The sequence below is a fragment of the Cydia strobilella genome, chromosome 17 (genome assembly GCF_947568885.1).
Source record: "Cydia strobilella chromosome 17, ilCydStro3.1, whole genome shotgun sequence".
Taxonomy (NCBI): Eukaryota; Metazoa; Arthropoda; class Insecta; order Lepidoptera; family Tortricidae; genus Cydia; species Cydia strobilella.
Window position 1 is genome coordinate 12,866,993 of NC_086057.1, and position 18,500 is coordinate 12,885,492.

Consider the following 18,500-nt stretch of genomic DNA (forward strand, 5'->3'; position numbering starts at 1 on the left):
TATTTACTTACTAAAAAAACCGAGCCAACTGCAATTGAGTTGCAATTCGAACAGCTGTTCAGCGTTATGTTTAGCTGTCATTGTCACGTCAATTCAATACGTCATTTACTCATTTAGCCGGATAGTTTGTAGCTGTCTCGTTGCCGAGTGTTCGCGCTTTTAAGAAATATCGTGGTGGTAACGGAATTCATTCCTCTATAATGTTAAAACGAGGTAATGATTCTTCCGATGATACTAATGAGGGTACCTACACTGACGCGGTCCACCCGCGGTTTTTACAGAAACCCCCTAAAGTTCTTCGCGGTACAGTATTTATACAGTTAATTCGTATAACAATAATTAATGCGCGCTTATAAATTACTATAAAGATAAATTCCCTAGTATTAAATTAAATCGCTTTTTTCTAAAACCCACTTTCAATTAAGTAATTATGTATTTAGGTCTATTAAAACAAAATACTTTGTATACCTATCATATTATTACGTCAGTACTGATAACAGGCGTAATACATGATGATGATAACATTGTTTACTTCTTCCACTCGCATGAAAATAACTACTTTATTCCTTTTAAATGCTGGTTTATGATACTTAGAATGAAGTTATTTTACACTTACAATAAAGTTGCTGATGCCAGCTGATGCATATTAGATATGACATAATATGACTAACCCCAAGCTTTTAAATTATCTTAATCATACAAGAAACTAATACTAATATTCTGTTTTTGTTTTTAAATGATATAGGAGGCACCTCCTGTCGCCTGATGGTAAGTGATTAGCAGAGATCGGCAGGGGTGAGCTATTTTCAGTTTTTGCATAACATGGATATACCTTGTCATTCAATGGTAAATGCCCCGTGTGTTATTATAAACTAATGAAATGATTTTATTTAGGATGCCTTTGTGATTACCTGCCTTTGAGATGGGTGTACACTCTTTTCTTGAAGGTTATGTTTGTCCGGAAATACCACCAGGCGACACTTCATTACACAGTTTTTAGCTTTGTGAGGCAGGAAACCCACAGTTCAGGACTGCCACTGCCAACAATCTAATAATATTAAAAATAATGTTAACAAACAAAACTGTGTAACTAACCAATTAAAAAAGGTAAATACCAACCCTTTGTATCAATATGAAATGTTTGTTTACATTCTTTTAACTGCCTGAAAGAACAGACTTAATATAATCCTGCCCAGCTTATCATATGTGCAGTACTTGCATGAAAAAGATTGTTTAAATAAAGAACTTATTCAAAGAGAACAAAATAAACAATTGTATGACTATTCAACTGCAATTACTGCATATGTTATTTCTACAATAAGAAATTTTGAAAGTTCTCATATTATTTGGAACCTTTCACTGGATCAATCCTGTTTTATTTTTAAATAAAGTTCCAGTAATTCGTCCATTGTTTCAGGGTTAAAGATTGCCCTGGTCCAACTGGCAGTTGGTCCTGACAAAAGCAAAAACATTGCGCGAGCAGTTGAGGAGATCCACCGCGCCAAGCAGGCTGGAGCGCAGCTGGTCGCTCTGCCAGAGTGCTTTAACTCTCCTTATGGCACCAGTAAGTAGCAGTTTAGCTAAGCTTAGGGTTTGCAATCCGTATACAAAATGTATGAAAGTATTATTTTTATTCAGATCTGGATCCGATCCGCGGATTTTCCCATACATTTCAGATCCATCGTGCAAACTAGCAAACCTAGATAATGTATTTTTATGTCATGATTAAGGTTTGTTAGGTTAATCGCCCAAATGGTCTGCCCTTTTGAAATGCTAATATTGAAATGAAATCCGACTATGTCTAATATTTTATTTGTTGTGTAAATTTCAGTTCAAGGAGCCTTCAACTCTTACGAATCCTTGGCGCTCAATAGTCGTAAATGTTTCTCATTAGAAAAGTTATACAAAAGGACGAGAGTTATGTCCAGTATTTTGTATGTTGTCAAATTTAAGGGTTAAAAAAAATAAAACACTGATAATATGTTTCATGAACTGTGCCAATACCAAGAAAAGACTACAAGCATTTCTGTTTCATAAACTATAAACATGTGTATGTGCAAACACTTCAGTTTTTCAGCAACTTTTTTGTAAACATGTTAGTCTTGAATGAAGCTACAAGAATTAATAAACAAAACTGGACAAGTCCGTGGAACAAAGCATACAATACAATATACAAAGCATGTCTGTCACCGATTCTAGAGTGATCGAGAGATTGTTGACAGACTCAGGCGGGACTTAAACTCGCAACTAGTATACCAGTTTGCCGCTCTACCATCCAAAGCTACTGCAATTTACGGCTCATATTTCCAAAATAACCTGAACACGATACGATTTATAAACTTTTTATTATGTCACGATGATACGTAAGAAATTTGCAACGAGTGGCGATAAATTTAAACGAGACCGAAGGGAGTGAGTTACGAATTACTTATTCGCACGTGTATCGTACAACGTTTTACAGTATATCCCTTTAAATTTTCGACATAGGCACGTGAAGTGCTAGTTACTGCACCTGCAAAGTAGCGCCATATGTACTGTAAAATACTCTTCTTGCCTTTCAGAGTTCTTCGAGCAATACGCGGAAGAAGTCCCCATGGGGGAGACGTCGCTTGCGCTCTCCAAGGCGGCAGCGGAGGCCGGCGTGTGCGTAGTTGGGGGCACCGTGCCCGAGCGGTGTGGAGAAAAGCTGTACAACACGTGCACCGTGTGGGACGCGCGTGGGAAACTCCTGGCGCAGCATAGGAAGGTATATGAAATATTTATACGGGAAATACAGTTTGGATAACAGTTGGTGTCATTGGGACGTCATCGTCTCTCTCCCACATCTCAGCTGCTGCTGCCGAGCTAGAGCTCCGCCTTCCCTCCACTTTGCACAGTCGGTGCGGTCGGTGCAGTTCGGCATCCCCTTTTGTTAATGTTAAACTATTGGCGCACACGAGATTCCTCGCCAAGTCCAGCCAGACCCTCCAAGGGTTTGTCTTTACCTCATCGTCATAATATCAGCCGAAAGACGTAAATTTTCTGCCATAGGTGTCCCTCAAGAATTTACACAATGACTATTTGTGAGCTGCCTTCTTTCATCGGTTCTCTATGAAGGTGACCAGATCTTATGGAATTCGCAATTTCGAGTCTAGCCCGAGGCAGTGACTTTTACGTTTTTTACTTTACCTTAATAATTCAGAAACGAGGGGAGGCCTTTACCCATAATATTAATAAAAAAATAGATTTTTTCGGACGGTTCTGTTAACAGAAAAAAGAACCTATTATTTTCTTGTCCAGATGCACCTCTTCGACATCGACATTCCAAATAAGATAACGTTTAAAGAATCCGAAGTGCTATCAGCTGGCGACCAGTTGACCACATTCGAGGTTTACGGCGTGAAGATCGGACTGGGCATCTGCTACGACCTTCGGTTCCAGGAGATGGCACACCTTATGGCCAACAGAGGTAAGAGATCAGCGTCCACAATGAAACGGATAATTTGTAAATATTATAATTATAATGTCTTATACTTTTTGTTTATTTGTTTATTAGGATCACCAACAGAAGATACAATTTATATACTAGAATTAGCATACTAAAAGGGCACATTTTTCATTGATCCCCCGCTTAAAGGCAATCACAGCATGCATTATTATATTATTTTCTTTTTCTCACTTAAAGTGATATTTAACTCCTGACGCAAAATGAGGGGTGTTATATCTTTGAAGCCAATGTCTGTCTGTCTGTGGCATCATACATAGCTCTACAACGGATGGAACGATTTCAATGCGAAAGCGAGTTTCCTTCCGGAGGTTCTTATGTTTGATAAAAATCGATCCAGCATTCTTAAGAGTATCAGCTCTTTTCCAAAATGATTGATGCATTTTTGGCATAAAATTGGTTTTTTTTTGGCATCCTTTACCTACGCATTATGAGTTTATAATTTTTTAAATTTAATAGTTACCTATATTTAAAATAAAAGTGGCTTTACTCTTCCGAATTCTAGATGCCACTGTGTAAAGATTGGACCCTAATACAAATGATCTTCTGCATACAGGGTGCTCGCTCCTGATCTACCCGGGCGCCTTCAACATGACCACGGGCCCCCGGCACTGGGAGCTGCTCGCCCGCGCGCGCGCCACCGACCAGCAACTGTAAGTTGAGCATACCCCGGGGTGTTGGGTGCGGGAGTGATTTCGTGTGTATATAACTTTGTTGTAAAATATTGATCAAACTATGCCGGCCGTCGCCGCATGCTCGGACGCCACCGTGCTGGAAATAAAAAAGGATATAACCACTTTGTCTCGATGTTTCTTCAATGGGGCAGGAAGCTGTCAATTTATTCCCCCCCCCCCCACTTTCTCGTCTTAGCTCCAGAAAGAGGCAGGCCAGTTTAGGGTTCAAGAATTGTTTTATTTTATGCAAGCGACTGCTATCTGGCCTTCCAACCCAGGAGAAACTAGGTTTTATTGACAAAATTTTTCTTCACCGATAAGCGATTGGTAAGTATGAAACGATATTTTGTACGTGTTCTAAGAAACTCTTTGATACAAGCCGAAGTTCGATTCGAACCCGTGACCTTCGGTTTTAAAGTCGCACGGCTTACAGATAGGCTACCAACGCTTTATTAGGCTACCAATCCTTCTGACAATTTGATTGGCTATGATATTGTAGAGTTCCACAAACAAAATAGGGAAAGAGGGATAGTTAGGGTCTAGAGCCCTAATAGCCCTATAGACAACAACTTTAACCGGCCTTCCCTTTGGCTGTAACCATTAGGTATAAAAACTGATTCCTTAAAAACATAGTATACTCTGGCAAGACAACTTTGTGAGTAGAGATAAGTGCGTAACTAAAAATGTATACATATAAGAGATCGTCAGATCAATCCCCTATATGCCTAAATTTTTTGACCTGCCCGAGAATGTGAATGAATTTGTTTTAATGTGTGTGTGTGTTGTTTGAGTTAGTTTGTCATGAATAAATGATTTCTATTTCTAATTTCAATATGTACTTATATAATTGAACGTTCACAGTTGGGTGGCGCTGGTGAGCCCGGCGCGCGACCCCTCGGCCGGCTACGTGGCCTGGGGACACTCCTCGCTGGTGGACCCCTGGGGCGCCGTCGTCGCGAAACTGGATGAAAAGGAAGGCACTCTCACGGGCAATATAGGTGAGTGAGCAAAACTATAAGAAAAACACTTGGATCTATACTTCTTTTTTTTTTGCTATAGAAAAAAGTTATTGTGTGGTTTTATGTAACCACGATGCAAGTAAAAATTTTTTTCGAATTGAACTGAAATTTTCGGAAAATTATTCGATATAGGGTATTAAAATCGCGTTTTTAATCGTAACTTAATAAATATCCTCTTTAAAATTATCTTACAAATGCGCGCCCAACACACTACTCAACACGGAATGGCGCTGTAATTAATTATCGCTTACTTATCATGCGCGAGTAAAGGACTAAAGAAACCGGTATAAGTAAGCTCTCCGATTACGCATTGATGTTAAGGATCTCACGGTCACGTTACACTGGGGTTTTAGAGATGTCTACACGCTTGCGAGTAGCCAACCATTGGCAATTGTTTTGCGGAATCGTGACGTCCGTGACGTTCAAAAACAAAAAGTCGTATGTCACTGTAAACTTCCTATTATGATATGACTGTTTGCCACTCACCGTAGAAATTGGACTTTCAAGATAGTTCTAACGACTTTATAATACTACCCTGTTTTGCGGTAAACCTATTACCTACTTTGTTTTCTTAAGTAGTCTTTGCTCTATAATCAACACGTTAACAACCTTATTTTTTTTAGACTTGGATACGGTAGAAGAAGTCAGGAGTCAAATTCCAATAAGAAGTCAAAGGCGAACGGATATCTACGACACCATTGCCAAATAAGTATAATACATTAAAATCTAGACAATATAAATACGGACGTATCATTTATTGTACTGGTTTATAGTATGTAGTGTACATATGTAGAGAAAGGCCACGCCTCAAATACAACACGTTATGCCAGCACCACACTTCGCTGTATTTAGCAAATATTCGTGTTGCATCCCTTTTGTTTTGTATGTCAAAGGAAAGAGATGCAACACGAATATTTGCCAAATAAGGCGAAGTGTAGTGCCAGCATTAAGCAGCTCGTATTTAGAAATAAAATGTCAGTGCAGCCATTTATGCCTTTCTCAATCATTGTACTACATAATTTAATAAATACAAATATTTTTGTACCAGTCCTGTTGTTATTACAATTTCGACTTTAAAATATTGTTTATTTGGTCCACATTCGCGTGCAGTGATTTTGTCCACTGTATCACCTACATTTTCCTTAAGAGTCCGCAGCAAGTTCGGCCGAATTTCACCTTCCCATACAAACGGAGTTTCGTTCTCATTTTAACGTGTCGGATTGTAATGTAACTTTGCATTTGCACATACAATGACATGAGGTATATTTATGCCTGTAATTATTAGTTTATATAGCTCCAGTTTATAAAACAAACAAAATACTTAGAACAAAAACAAGCTTTGTATGAGAAACCTAAATTCGCTTTATTTTTAGGGTTCCGTACCTCAAAAGGAAAAAACGGAACCGTGCGTCTGTCTGTCTGTCTGTTTGTCTGTCTGTCCGTCTGTCACAGCCTATTTTCTCCGAAACTACTGGACCTATTAAGTTGAAATTTGGTATACATATGTAAGTTTGTGACCCAAAGACGGACATGTAACGTAAACAAATGAATTTTAAACACGGGGGCCACGTTTGGGGGGTGAATGAGAAAATTAAAAATTAAGTTTTTCAAACTATATCGTGTTACATATCAAATGAAAGAGCTCATTGTGAGAATCTCAAATATATATTTTTTATAATTTTATGATAAACAGTTTAGAAGTTATTCAAGAAAATAGGCAAAAAATTACCATTCCCCCCTTTATCTCCGAAACTACTAGGTCTAAAATTTTGAAGAAAATACACAAAATAGATCTTTACCTATAGATTACAGAAAAACCTATTAAAAATGTGCAGTCAAGCGTGAGTCGGATTTAATTACTTAGTTTTTGATCCGGCCCCTACGGGTTTTTTAAAGACATTTCACTTACGTTTCACATAAAAAATACATTGTTTAAATTATGTCATGTACGGAACCCTTGGAACGCGAGTCCGACTCGCACTTGGCTGTTTTTTTAACTATGGTATCTGAAGCTACATGAAGTAATTACAGGCATAGATATACCTTATCCTATTGTAGTACAAAGTTTCATAGCAATCTAGCTAATCGTTTTAAAATGAGAGCGTAACTACGTTTGTATGGAGAACCGAGCTTGCTGCGGGCTCTTAAGGGGTTATTTATTACGTTTACCTTTTCATCAGACATTTTCTGCTAAAAGGGGCAGATAAAGGAAGGTAGCTGAAATTGTGTCTCAGCAGAGGGGTGGCAGCAGGTTTAGCAGGAGTGCGCCGCGATAGTTTACCCGTCCATTTCTTAATAAGGCCCCGAAGTTCGTGTTCTCCTCACTCTCACGGAGCGTAAGCGCAAAGAGGATATCATAGGATAGAGCGGTACTGTCATAGTAAATTTTGTAGCCACAGTAAATTCACTGCCATGTATCGACATACGATTAAATCTAAAAATGAAGATGTATGAAAATACCATAAAAAATGTATTTATATATGGATACATGATGTTCTTTCACTGATATGCGTTAAAATTGTTAAATAACAAACGAAACGGTCAACGCCATCTATTCGAGAGCAGGCCAAAGGTAGTGGCGCCATCTGTCCGAGAATCAAATTTTCTTGATTTTTTAGGCACGTTTTTTACCTTACTTTCAATTTTCATATTTTTAGCTTTTGTGCATGTTACAAATTTTTGAAGTGCATTTTAGACCTATGTACGTGATTTTTTTCGATCGAGCGAAAGTCAAAAACTCAGGATTCGAATCGATTAAGTCCCTTGAGAAAAAGGCTCAAGATTGCTAATTAAATTTATGGCAGCCGCATTGTGATCCAAAATACGGAACACGGAACCCTAAAAAGCGCTACGACTTTTAAAAACTCCGTTTTCTGAACCTACCTATTACTGCATACCCCGCGTGCGAGATACTGTCGCGGTGCACTCGTGCTATGCTAACAATAAGCCTACAGAAAGTGTCCTATCAAAATGTACTATATACGTATTATATACTCGTAGTGTAGTTAGCTTGGTCTGACTATAGCAATCAATCAATCCGTATGGTCGGGGAAAAAAAATGAACGGAATCCATCAAGTTGGTGCAAACTTAGCGTGGTGCATGATCGGAGTCTACTAAAACACAGTGGTCTAATATTCGAAATTAAATCAAAATTCCAACGTGTAATAAAATAATTTATTTCATAGTGTTTCACGACATTCTTACTTCTAACATTCTCAATTTTAGTAATGGCTTTGAACACCAGTCAGAAGGTAGTTTGTTTCATAGAGGTTAATAATTATAGAATTCCGAACGGAATAGAACATGGTATTCAAATAATAATAATATTTAAAGGACTGCAATGGTTGGTAAGTATTGGACCCAGTAGCGAAGAGTTACTAACAGTAGATCAGGTGTAGTCTTAAGAAAAATTCTAGCTTCGAATTTGAGAGCTGACGTAGATGTCACAGAGGGCCCGGTACAATAAATACGGTAATTTTGATTAAGTATAAAGTCGTCGCTCCATCTAGTTCTGCTGTCAAACTTAAAGACGTGGTTATAGACTAGATTGTAGATACACTTCTTTTACAATCAATAACTCTTGGCCACTGGGAATCAAAATATCATCAATTTATTCGTTGTTTTAAAAATAACAATTTTAGAATTTCTGCGGGTTGTTGGTGTCCCTGGGCTGCACGTGAATCATGACCTTGATGCCGACGCTCTGGCGCGCGATCTCGTAGGCTTTCTGGGTGTCCTCTAACGAGAAGTGGTGCGTCACCAGCGGCTTCACGTTGATCTTGCCGCTCGCCACCATTGCTAGCGCGATGGGGTACCTGATTCATAATTTTAAAAAATATTAGAAAAATGTTGGTATCAAACAACATTATTAATAGGGTTTTCATAGATCGGCAAGAGTGGGTGTGTTAGAGACTATACCCACACTAAGGCTTCATTCTCACGAGCGCTTTTTCAACGCGCGTTAAAAAAGCGTTTGAATGACACAAATGAAAACATGTGTATATATTCACACATTCAAATGTTACAATCCGATAAAGGTCCTGATCCCGACTTAAGTAAGTCGTGTACCTACTCCTCAAAAACTCAACTAGAAGAGTTAAGAAGTCAAGGTTAATTATAATTACCTTGTTTTCTAAGTATAAAACCAAGGGAAAGTTGTCGACGATATCCCAGCAGTCAGGCGTCATCATTTGTATAAGGTCTACCAAGTGTGTTGTGAGACTTGTGGGTACTCACTCATTAACGTAGCGGAAGATGCCGCGGATGTCGACCTCGCGGCTCATGGCGCTCGCGAGCGGTACAGTCAGCTCAGGGCTGCCCATGCCCACCAGCACCGCGGCACCACCTGACTTGGTCGCCTGGAATGAGCATTTACAATATCATGAATTAGAAAGTAATATAAAATAAGTATAAGTATTTTCTCGGGGGAGCCTCGCCCCTAGAGAATGGTGCCCTGCCCGTTTACTCACCAGCATAGCAAGCCGCACGGTGGACTGCGCGCCGCTAGCGTCGATACTGAAGTTTGGGTGCTCGCCCAACAGCTTATGGGTGCGGGCTACTAAGTCCGCTTCGTTCTCGTCGCGGGTGACCAGCATGGTCGCGTCAGCGCCCATCTTCTTGGCAAAGTCCAGACGATTTTGGTGGATGTCTGAAATAGGGAAACGGGAATAAAACATGTAGAGGAAAAAATACTGCTCGCCACTGTCAACTAATCATCGCTACGGCTTGTCAAGACATCATTCTAAGCGGTGTCTACTTTCGGGGTTAAAGTGACTGACACATTTTTTGCATTGAAATAAATAGATTCTAATTATATTGTCCTGGTGAGAGCCATATATAATTAGCGGTAGGACTAGATGCACTTTATCACGGGTACCATTTTATCGCCCGTATCCTTTTCAAATGAGTGCCAAGGTGGTGCCACTTTATATGGAAGTATGACGATCCAGCCTAACTATGTTATTGTATCTTTTAGCGCCGAATACCTTACAACGTGACCACTCCAAACCAAAGAGTATCACCCACCTGTGATGACCATACTGTGGCTGAACGCCTTAGTAGCCAACATGATGTCTAGGCCTACAGGTCCCGCGCCTAGAACAAGCACGGTGGAGTCACGTGCGATGTTGTGGATGCCCACCAACTCTACCCACCTGTAATGAACACCTTGCTGGCGCTGAACGCCTTAGCATCTAACATGATGACAAGCCAATAAGTCCCGCGCCTAGAAAGAGCAAGGGAGAGCCTCCAGTGATGCCATCGCGGCAGCACGCGTGTATAGTTGTATACCCACTATCAGTAGGTCCACTACCAGCACTCACCTGTGATGAGGACCTTGCTGGCGTCAAACGCTTTAGCATCAGCTAACACGAAGACCAGGCCTATAGGTCCCGCGCCTATAACGAGCACGGTGGAGCCTCCACAAAGACGCCGGCCCGGCGGCACGCCTGAATAGTTGGATACTCACTGTCAGTAGGTAGTTCTACTACCAACACTCACCTGAGATAAGGACTTTGCTAGCGCCGAACGCCTTAGCAGCTAACATGATAACCAGGCCTATAGGTCCCGCGCCTAGAACGAGCACGGTGGAGCCTCCAGTGACGCCGGCGCGGCGACACGCGTGGATACCCACTGACAGGGGCTCTAGTAAAGCGCCCTCTTCCATTGTCACGTGGTCAGGTAATCTGAGGAAGAAATAGAATGGGTTTAGGTCTGATAACGTCAAGAAATCAGGATGCAGGAGGTAGTAAGGTAGCCATCAGGGAGAATGAGGGCGTGTCTTGAATCTTATTACCGATAGCTTAACTTAAATAATACCTAACCATGACTAAATAGTAATCAAGGGTACAAACATAAATAACATGTAGAGGTAATATATGTACGACCGAAAAGCAGGTAGGTTACTCGTAGCTTCAAGAGTAGCTCACCAGTAGCGTTTCGTTAATGCGCTCTAAAAACGTGACTAACAGCGACACTCTTTAAGGCCATTACTGCATGTACTACATTCAGCGCGCGCTATGAGCGCACTAAAGCCATGAACTTCTTTGGCGCTTGGGATAAGTATCTAAGTCGGCGCATGGTCGCCCGTAGACCGCGCCAAGCCAAATTTTAAAAGCTTTTATTTACTTGCAATGTACTTTGGATGTTCTGGTCAAATCTTGCAAGCTAAATAAAATATGTAGACCTACAAAAAATATGTAGGTAAGTTGGGTGGCAATGCAATATTATGGCATCAATATACCATCGAGCTGATCTGATGATAGTCACAGGAGGTGGCCATAGGAATTGTGATAAAACAACGAAACCTAATTGTGTTTGAGTTTGTTAGAAATGTCTCGATGTAGTACTTGTTGTACAGTCAGCGATAAAAAGTTGTATGAAAAATGAAATTTTTGACAAGAAACGTATTCTTATTTCAAGTCTCTTCCTATACTTACTTGTAGCAGTATTCGGCCGCGTGTCTGTATTAGCGCGCTATGCAGGTTGCTGTGGCAAGGCGGCTTGGCGCAGAGGTGGTAGCAGATTACACTCACTTGTAGCAGAAGTCGGCCGCGTGCTTGTAGTAGCGCGCCAGGTTGCCGTCGCAGGGCGGCGTGGCGCAGAAGATGATGTCGGGGCAGAGGTGGTAACGGCCCGACTTGCAGAACTCGCAGTGGCGGCACGGCACGCCCGGCTCGATCGCCACGCGGTCGCCTGGTACCAGGGTCTTCACTTTGGCACCAACCTGCAATTACGTTTGAAGACTTAGAAATTGTTAAACTGATACCTAATACTGTAAAAATACAGAAGATTTTAATTAACTCTAATTTCCCGTCAAAAGAGACGGTGGCAGTTGGAGGATCCGAAAGAATGCCGAAGTAGAACAGCTAATAGCCGAGCCAAATATAATAGGTGAGACCAAAGCGCATCGTCTCCGCTGGCTTGGCCACCTCGAAAGGATGGGTGGACGCCGTCCTGATAGTCGTCCTAGATATCGTTGGGCTGATGGAGTGGAGGCGGATCTCCGTGAGCTCGGCGGACCGGGCAAAGTGGCGTGCTCTTGTGTTGGAGGCCAAGACTCATTTTGGGTCATCGCGCCAGCCAAGTAAGTAACTAATAAAATTTATTCTATTTGTTTTTTAACCTTTTGGACGCCAATGACCAATATATACGCACCGTAGGTTCAACGCCAAAGACCGATTAATCGGTCATAGACCACAGAGCAACATAGACCTACATGCATATGCACATAAAGTTCAATTTCAGTTTTGACTCTTCGGTGACATGGCGTCTGGATGACTGCTTTTGTGTTTGACACGGCGTTGAAAGGGTTAATTATCTCATTTACCCCCCAAAAGTTAAAAATTCATTTGTTGACGTTTTATGTCCGTCTTTGGGTCACACAGACTTACATAATATGTGTACAACATTTCAACTTAATTGGTCCAGTAGTTTCGGGACTATGACAGACGGACGGACGGACAGACAGACAGTCGCACGAGTGATCCTATAAGGGTTCCGTTTTTTCCTTTTGAGGTACAGAACCCTAAAGCTAACCACTCTACTTCCACTAATCCACAGTGGTCGCAGTCCATGATGCGTACTAGTAGCACCTCTGAGATTCATGTAAGATGTGTAGTTACCTTGGCAACGACTCCAGAAGCCTCGTGGCCCATAATCATGGGCTCCTTGAGAACGAAATTACCGCAGGCGCCGCTTTGCCAGTAGTGCACGTCGGACCCGCAGATACCCACGCAGTCCATGCGGAGGAGCACTTCTGGATTTTAAAAAAGATACTGTACAGTGTAAATACGGCCTAATTAATAATAAGTTAGGTACCTAAATGTTGTTTTGTCTATGGAGGACATTCAATCTTCGACCAGACCTTGTGGTTCTGTGGGATTTCTTTTTTTTTAGCTCTTGTGGAACAGAATCCGAGAAGATAGAGGATGCAGAGAAGAATTAAGGCGACTGGCGACTCACGGCAGTAGTACCTACTTAGGTACTGATATTAAATTTAATCAATTACTTTTAACTTCAACCACTTTCTCAAGCGCTTTGTAATAGTTATTTGTGCAACAAGATAGGAAAGTTGTTTTTTCTTGCGAGTGTTTATTTTGAGTCCCGAGAAAGCGAAAGATTCTATAATTGAATCACGAGCGAAGCGAGAATCTTGAGCGTAACGAGGCACTCAAAAACACGAGATGTAAAAAAACTTTGCTCGTGTTGCACACATAATTTTTCACCTCAGTAGTGAGAACATATTAAAGTTTAAAATGTATTTCGAATTACACAGAATAAGACAGAGAAAAAAAAAGTATGAAGTGGCAGTTCATGGCCTTCACTAAATTAAAAAGCTACTTTGTTTCACTCCCTGAAGTGTGGAAAGTCGCACTTTCCTCACTCCAGGGAGTGACGAAAGTAGGCTTGTTTTAGCTGCTGAGGTGAAGAAATAGTTTAACATTTGAGTAATAAGAGTGCGATTTTGTAGAGTTAATTCCCTACTACCCTGTTTCTCGGCTGTAGCAGGTAGAATCAATTGATGTCAGCTGCGAAGGATGACATAAAACATAAAAACCGGACAAGTGCGAGTCGGACTCGCCCACCGAGGGTTCCGTACTTTTTAGTATTTGTTGTTATAGCGGCAACAGAAATACATCATCTGTGAAAATTTCAACTGACTAGCTATCGCGGTTTATGAGATACAGCCTGGTGACAGACGGACAGACATACAGCGGAGTCTTAATAATAGGGTCCCGTTTTTACCCTTTGGGTACGGAACCCTAAAAACACGAATTCTTTAATTATACTCTATCTGGTTTATTCGAGTTCTCGAAGATGCCCTTTGGGCTAAGGCGAGACTTACTGCCAGAAATTCCAGAAAATAAACTTACCATCGTCCTCTATCGCCGGGATCTTAGTTTGCTCCTGTAAAGATAAAAACAATATTTCAACAGGGTTTCCTTTCCTCCAGGTTTCGAGAAGCAAAACGCAACTTGGTAATAGAGATTAGCAAATTTTTTCGAACGAGCGAGCGAAGCGAAACGAAGCGCGAAGTTCTCACATTGAAATTGGAACACACTGGTGGCTAGGGGCACGACTCGACATTTCCGATGTTTTTTTACTGAACTATCAGAGGATAGTTTGTTACGCGAAAGGTAAGTTTAGTAAATTTGTTCTAATTTAAATGAAATTAGGTAAATATTGATATGATAAAACTATACTGGCTCCGTGAGCTGTGGACCTCGCGATAAGTTTCACAAGCTTAAAAAATTTCAAAATAAAAAATGCATACTTCGTTGAGTTATATTATTATTTTCTCCTAAAAGCTGTAAATATTGAACATGTAAGTAATTAGTTTTGAGTGTGAGCAGGCAAGGAGTAAATTTACTGGTAACATTGGAAAATTTGCCGGTAAATTTGGGAAATTTCCCAGTAATTTTGGTATTTTTTTTAATTAGTAAACATCTCCTTGTCCTAAGCCTTATCCCATCATCTGGGGTCGGCTCTCCTTGTCTGCATTTTCCACTGTTCCCGGTTTTGGGCTACGGTGTTGTCTATTCCTATCTCTTTTAGGTCCTTCTGGACCGTCGTCAACCAGGTGGCGGGCCGTCTTCCGGCGCCTCGCGCTGTCGTGGGTATGCTCAGGGCAGCTCGTACCATATGGTCTTCAGGGCGGCGGAGTACATGTCCATACCATCGTAGGCGGCGTTCTTTAACCTTGTCGATTATGGGCGCGATCTTATAACTCCCTCTGATGTGGATATTCCGTACTTTGTCCAGCAGTGTGACACCCGCTGACCAGCGTAACATGCGCATTTCTGTCGTGTGTGTGTGTGTGTGTGTCGTGTGTGTTAATTAGTAAACATATGTTAATTTATTTAATTTCGTATGAAGCAATAGTGAATGTGTATCTAATGTTTTAATGAAAAAAGGAACATGGTTTATAACAGAAAAAATATAGTTTACCATAATATAGTGGTTTTTTTTAACGCCTGTTGAAAAAGCGCTCACTAATAGATAGAATAGAGAGAAGAGAACAGGAATGTTTCAGCTATGTGACTTTCAAAAAAACTATACGTTAATATTGTAGTTTTCCTTTTTAAATATTATTGTACGTTCTGTAAGTTTGTCTATCTATCTAATTCGAATTTTGCACTCATTTACTCTAAGGTTAGCTGGAAGAGATCCCTTATAGGGATAAGCTCGCCTTTGTACCTAAATTTATATGAATTTCATGTTAACAATTTTCTTTTTTACAATAAAGTGATTTACTACTACTACTACTATCCATCAAAAGACCAAGATTTCTCGCTTCGGTAACATAGAACCACATCCATATACCATTCATTTCTATTACAGGATTACAGGCTGTTATAACGTTTGTCTGGTGCGGTGAACCCAGGATCATGTAAGTATTTGGACTTTATAGGGTTTACAATCAGGCAGTTTTCAGAGGCCCATTCCGGCCATTCCGAAATACGCTTAAGATCGGAGTTTATTTTAGCGACTGCTGAGTCCGTGACATTGGGAAAGAAAGAGAAATATATTTGGAGATCATCCGCATATAACTGGTATTTATAATAATTAATACATTGGGCGATGTCGGCACTGTACAAAATAAAAGCAAGGGACCTAAATTAGAACCCTGCGGGACACCTCTTGTCACAGGTATTGACTCCGATGATATAGAGCTATCGTCACTACAAGTTAGTTTGAACAACTATTTCCTGTTCTTAAAGTATTAGCTCTCGAACCATCTGATAGTGCAGTAATCAATACCATAATTATGTAGCTTTGCCAAAAGAAGGGGAATATTAATGCAGTCAAAGGCTCTCGAAACGTCGAGCAGCACCAAAACAGTTCCTTTGCCCAGCTCTTGGGCAGCAAGGACTTAGACGAAGTCCTTGCTACATCTTGATGCGCTGATGTGTTAATTGTGTTATTAGTGCTACGACCTCGCCTAAAGCCCGACTGCATTTCGGGTAAAATGTTGTTATTTTCCAAGTACTTGGATACTTGGTCATATACTTCCTCTAAAAATTTTGACAAGTAAGGCAATATACTTATACATATTACTCAATGATGACTCACAATATTTTTAGGTTTTGATTTAGAACATTTTACGGATAATTCGACAAATACTAAAGCGTGACCCTTGTTGTCCCAAAAGCTATTTGTGAGAGGTCTTGCTATACTGGTCGTACAAGCAAAATTCAATTCCCATGGACAAAAAAAATCCCATGCCCGTACCTAATTTTCAAAAAATATATGTATTCCAAAGTTTCATTATAATAACTAATATTGATATTTATTTTATTTTTCTACGAATATATTATATTATATCGCGTTCTGTAGATTATTTTTTAAGATTTTCTCAATTTCTGTTTTATTTTATGTAGTGTGCACATTTTTATTGTATTGTGTAAACAAATGATATTATAAATTTAATTGCATTGTCATTATCACATTACTTTTTATTATACATATTACAAAGTTCCATGGGAATTAGACAAAAATGCTCGATTGGTGAAATTGACGCTAAGTAGTAGGTCTGCATATTACTTATAGGTATTCTTTGGTGAGTTGAAATGATATGGTTCCAAAAAGAAATGGGATAGGTAACTTGTAACTTACCAATCTGAGGTCTTTCGTCTGATGTAAGACTGCGGTGAGATTAGGTCCGGACATGATGGCGTGTGTTTTCTGCGGCGGTCACTACACAACTGGAGATCTGAGGTGTGTCTATCTATATATGGCCAACAGCTAACCGTAATCACATAAATCAGTAAAACTTGGTTAAGTGGGACCTGGATAAGTGGGACCTGAATAAAAGGGAAACCTCCATAGCTGAGACTCGTGGTGCGGTCCCGACACTTTAGCACTGAATAACCTCTGTTATTAGTGAGACAGAACAAACACCTCTATACCTGGGATTAGTACTTTCGATTTTATAGTCACAATTACCTTATCTCAATAATAGAGACAGTGTATTTTACCTCTTTTAAAAGGGTAACTGTGTGCCTGCTCTTTTTGAGCCGAGTGGCATTATCAGGGAAGAGTCCTGATGGGGTGTCCTTATAGTTCCTTGTAGCTTGGGACGGATGTTAGTGTGGGATGCTACCTGCGTTGCGTAGACACACTGGTAAGCGAGCGGAGCGGCGGAAAGCGCCGAAATTTTGAAACGTAATAAATATAAAAGCCTCGATAGAGAGTACCATTTAGAGTTGAAACTCTAGGTCCGTGGGGTCCCAGTGCGCAAAAGTTTTTAGCAGAAATCGCGAAGCGTGTGGTTGACGTAACTGGTGACCGAAGAGCTGGCGCACAACGTATCAGCATTGCGATACAAAGATGAAATGCCGCCAGCATCCTTGGTACAATTCCTCAAGGGCCTATTTTAGATTTAAGCTAGTTATTATTATTTTATAGTAAAAAAAAAGCGCGCGCCTTTTAGTTCACGCCGGCCGCCGATGCAGATGCATATTCCAGGGTCAATAATGGATCGAATTCGCCCACATAGATTTTCTCCTTATTTGAACTCAATGGTCTGGTCATGACCAAAATTGATACGATAATATGGATTCGTAGTCAAAATGTAAAAATGGCCGTCATCTCGAATTTCTTTATTTTGAGTATGAACATGTTAAAAATTGATATTTGAGGATTCGAAAGGCTCCTTAATAGGAATCCGAAGTCAAAATTTCTTATTTTGCTCTAATCATAATAGGATCTGAAAGGCCTAACATAATTATATCCGCTGTCGAAATTATAAAACCATAAAGGTAACCTTATGTACCTTTTTGGTACGGAACCCTAAAAACGGCAGCCATCTTGATTTTCTACATTTTTTTATAAACTGAAATAGATTTCATATATTCAAGAAAAAGTGACGAAGCCCTCGAAGTGGTGAAGGCCGGAGGGGTGGCCTAGGGGTTCAAGGCGTTAGTCCGGATGGCTAAAGACGCCGGTTCGAATCCGGCCTTCACTACTGGTGGGCTTCGTCACTTTTTCTTTAATTATATGACATCTATTTCAGTTTATAATTTATATATAGTAGTGTGACTAGGTACTTAAAAAACACAAATCAAAATATTTAATAAAATAATTTGATTTGTTCCCAAATTTGTGTTCTACATTTTTTATTAAATCGCATCGAAAGTTAAATAGCTGTCTAATGAATCTAACTATAGTTTTTGTCGAATCACGAGTTCTCAGTTCGGGGCGAACTACAAGTACATATTTATGAAATCGCCAAACACCAAACCAAATGAAAACATGTATCGGGTATCGGAATGACAGATATACGAAAAGTCACGTGACTACGTGGCGTTTTCGATCAATAT

The 18,500-nt window shown here is 40.2% G+C and overlaps 2 protein-coding genes across 3 annotated transcripts in view; one reads left to right on the forward strand and one right to left on the reverse strand.

Moving 5' to 3' along the window:
- Positions 1–5,930, forward strand: part of LOC134748751 (omega-amidase NIT2) — a 92,877-nt gene extending 86,947 nt beyond the window's left edge. The window contains exons 2-8 of one of the 2 annotated variants that reach the window (XM_063683525.1): positions 149–303; positions 1,418–1,564; positions 2,562–2,746; positions 3,280–3,448; positions 4,041–4,137; positions 5,020–5,156; positions 5,801–5,930. In XM_063683525.1, the coding sequence (XP_063539595.1) occupies positions 201–303; positions 1,418–1,564; positions 2,562–2,746; positions 3,280–3,448; positions 4,041–4,137; positions 5,020–5,156; positions 5,801–5,886 (924 nt within the window). In that variant the 5' untranslated portion in view covers positions 149–200 and the 3' untranslated portion in view covers positions 5,887–5,930. Of the gene's footprint in view, positions 1–148; positions 304–1,417; positions 1,565–2,561; positions 2,747–3,279; positions 3,449–4,040; positions 4,138–5,019; positions 5,157–5,800 lie in introns of those variants that run through there. The other variant, XM_063683526.1, reaches the window with a different exon arrangement.
- Positions 5,931–8,690: 2,760 nt separating this feature from the next.
- LOC134749103 (sorbitol dehydrogenase-like) lies at positions 8,691–12,929 on the reverse strand. Its single transcript, XM_063684006.1, has 6 exons — positions 12,801–12,929; positions 11,712–11,902; positions 10,678–10,862; positions 9,648–9,826; positions 9,415–9,536; positions 8,691–8,993 (listed from the first exon to the last, which is right to left on the reverse strand). Exons 1-6 carry the CDS (start codon positions 12,918–12,920, stop codon positions 8,816–8,818), a joined length of 975 nt encoding a protein of 324 aa, XP_063540076.1. The 5' UTR covers positions 12,921–12,929; the 3' UTR covers positions 8,691–8,815.
- Positions 12,930–18,500: the final 5,571 nt, after the last annotated feature.

Excerpts from the sequence above, each read along its gene's own strand:
- LOC134749103 (XM_063684006.1), bottom strand. The coding sequence starts at position 12,920 with ATGGACTGCGTGGGTATCTGCGGGTCCGACGTGCACTACTGGCAAAGC. Across the intron at positions 9,827-10,677 it reads TAGCAAAGTCCTTATCTCAG|ACATCCACCAAAATCGTCTG; the intron begins GTGAGTGTTGGT and ends TCCCTATTTCAG. Across the intron at positions 8,994-9,414 it reads ATCTTCCGCTACGTTAATGA|GTACCCCATCGCGCTAGCAA; the intron begins GTGAGTACCCAC and ends ATTATGAATCAG.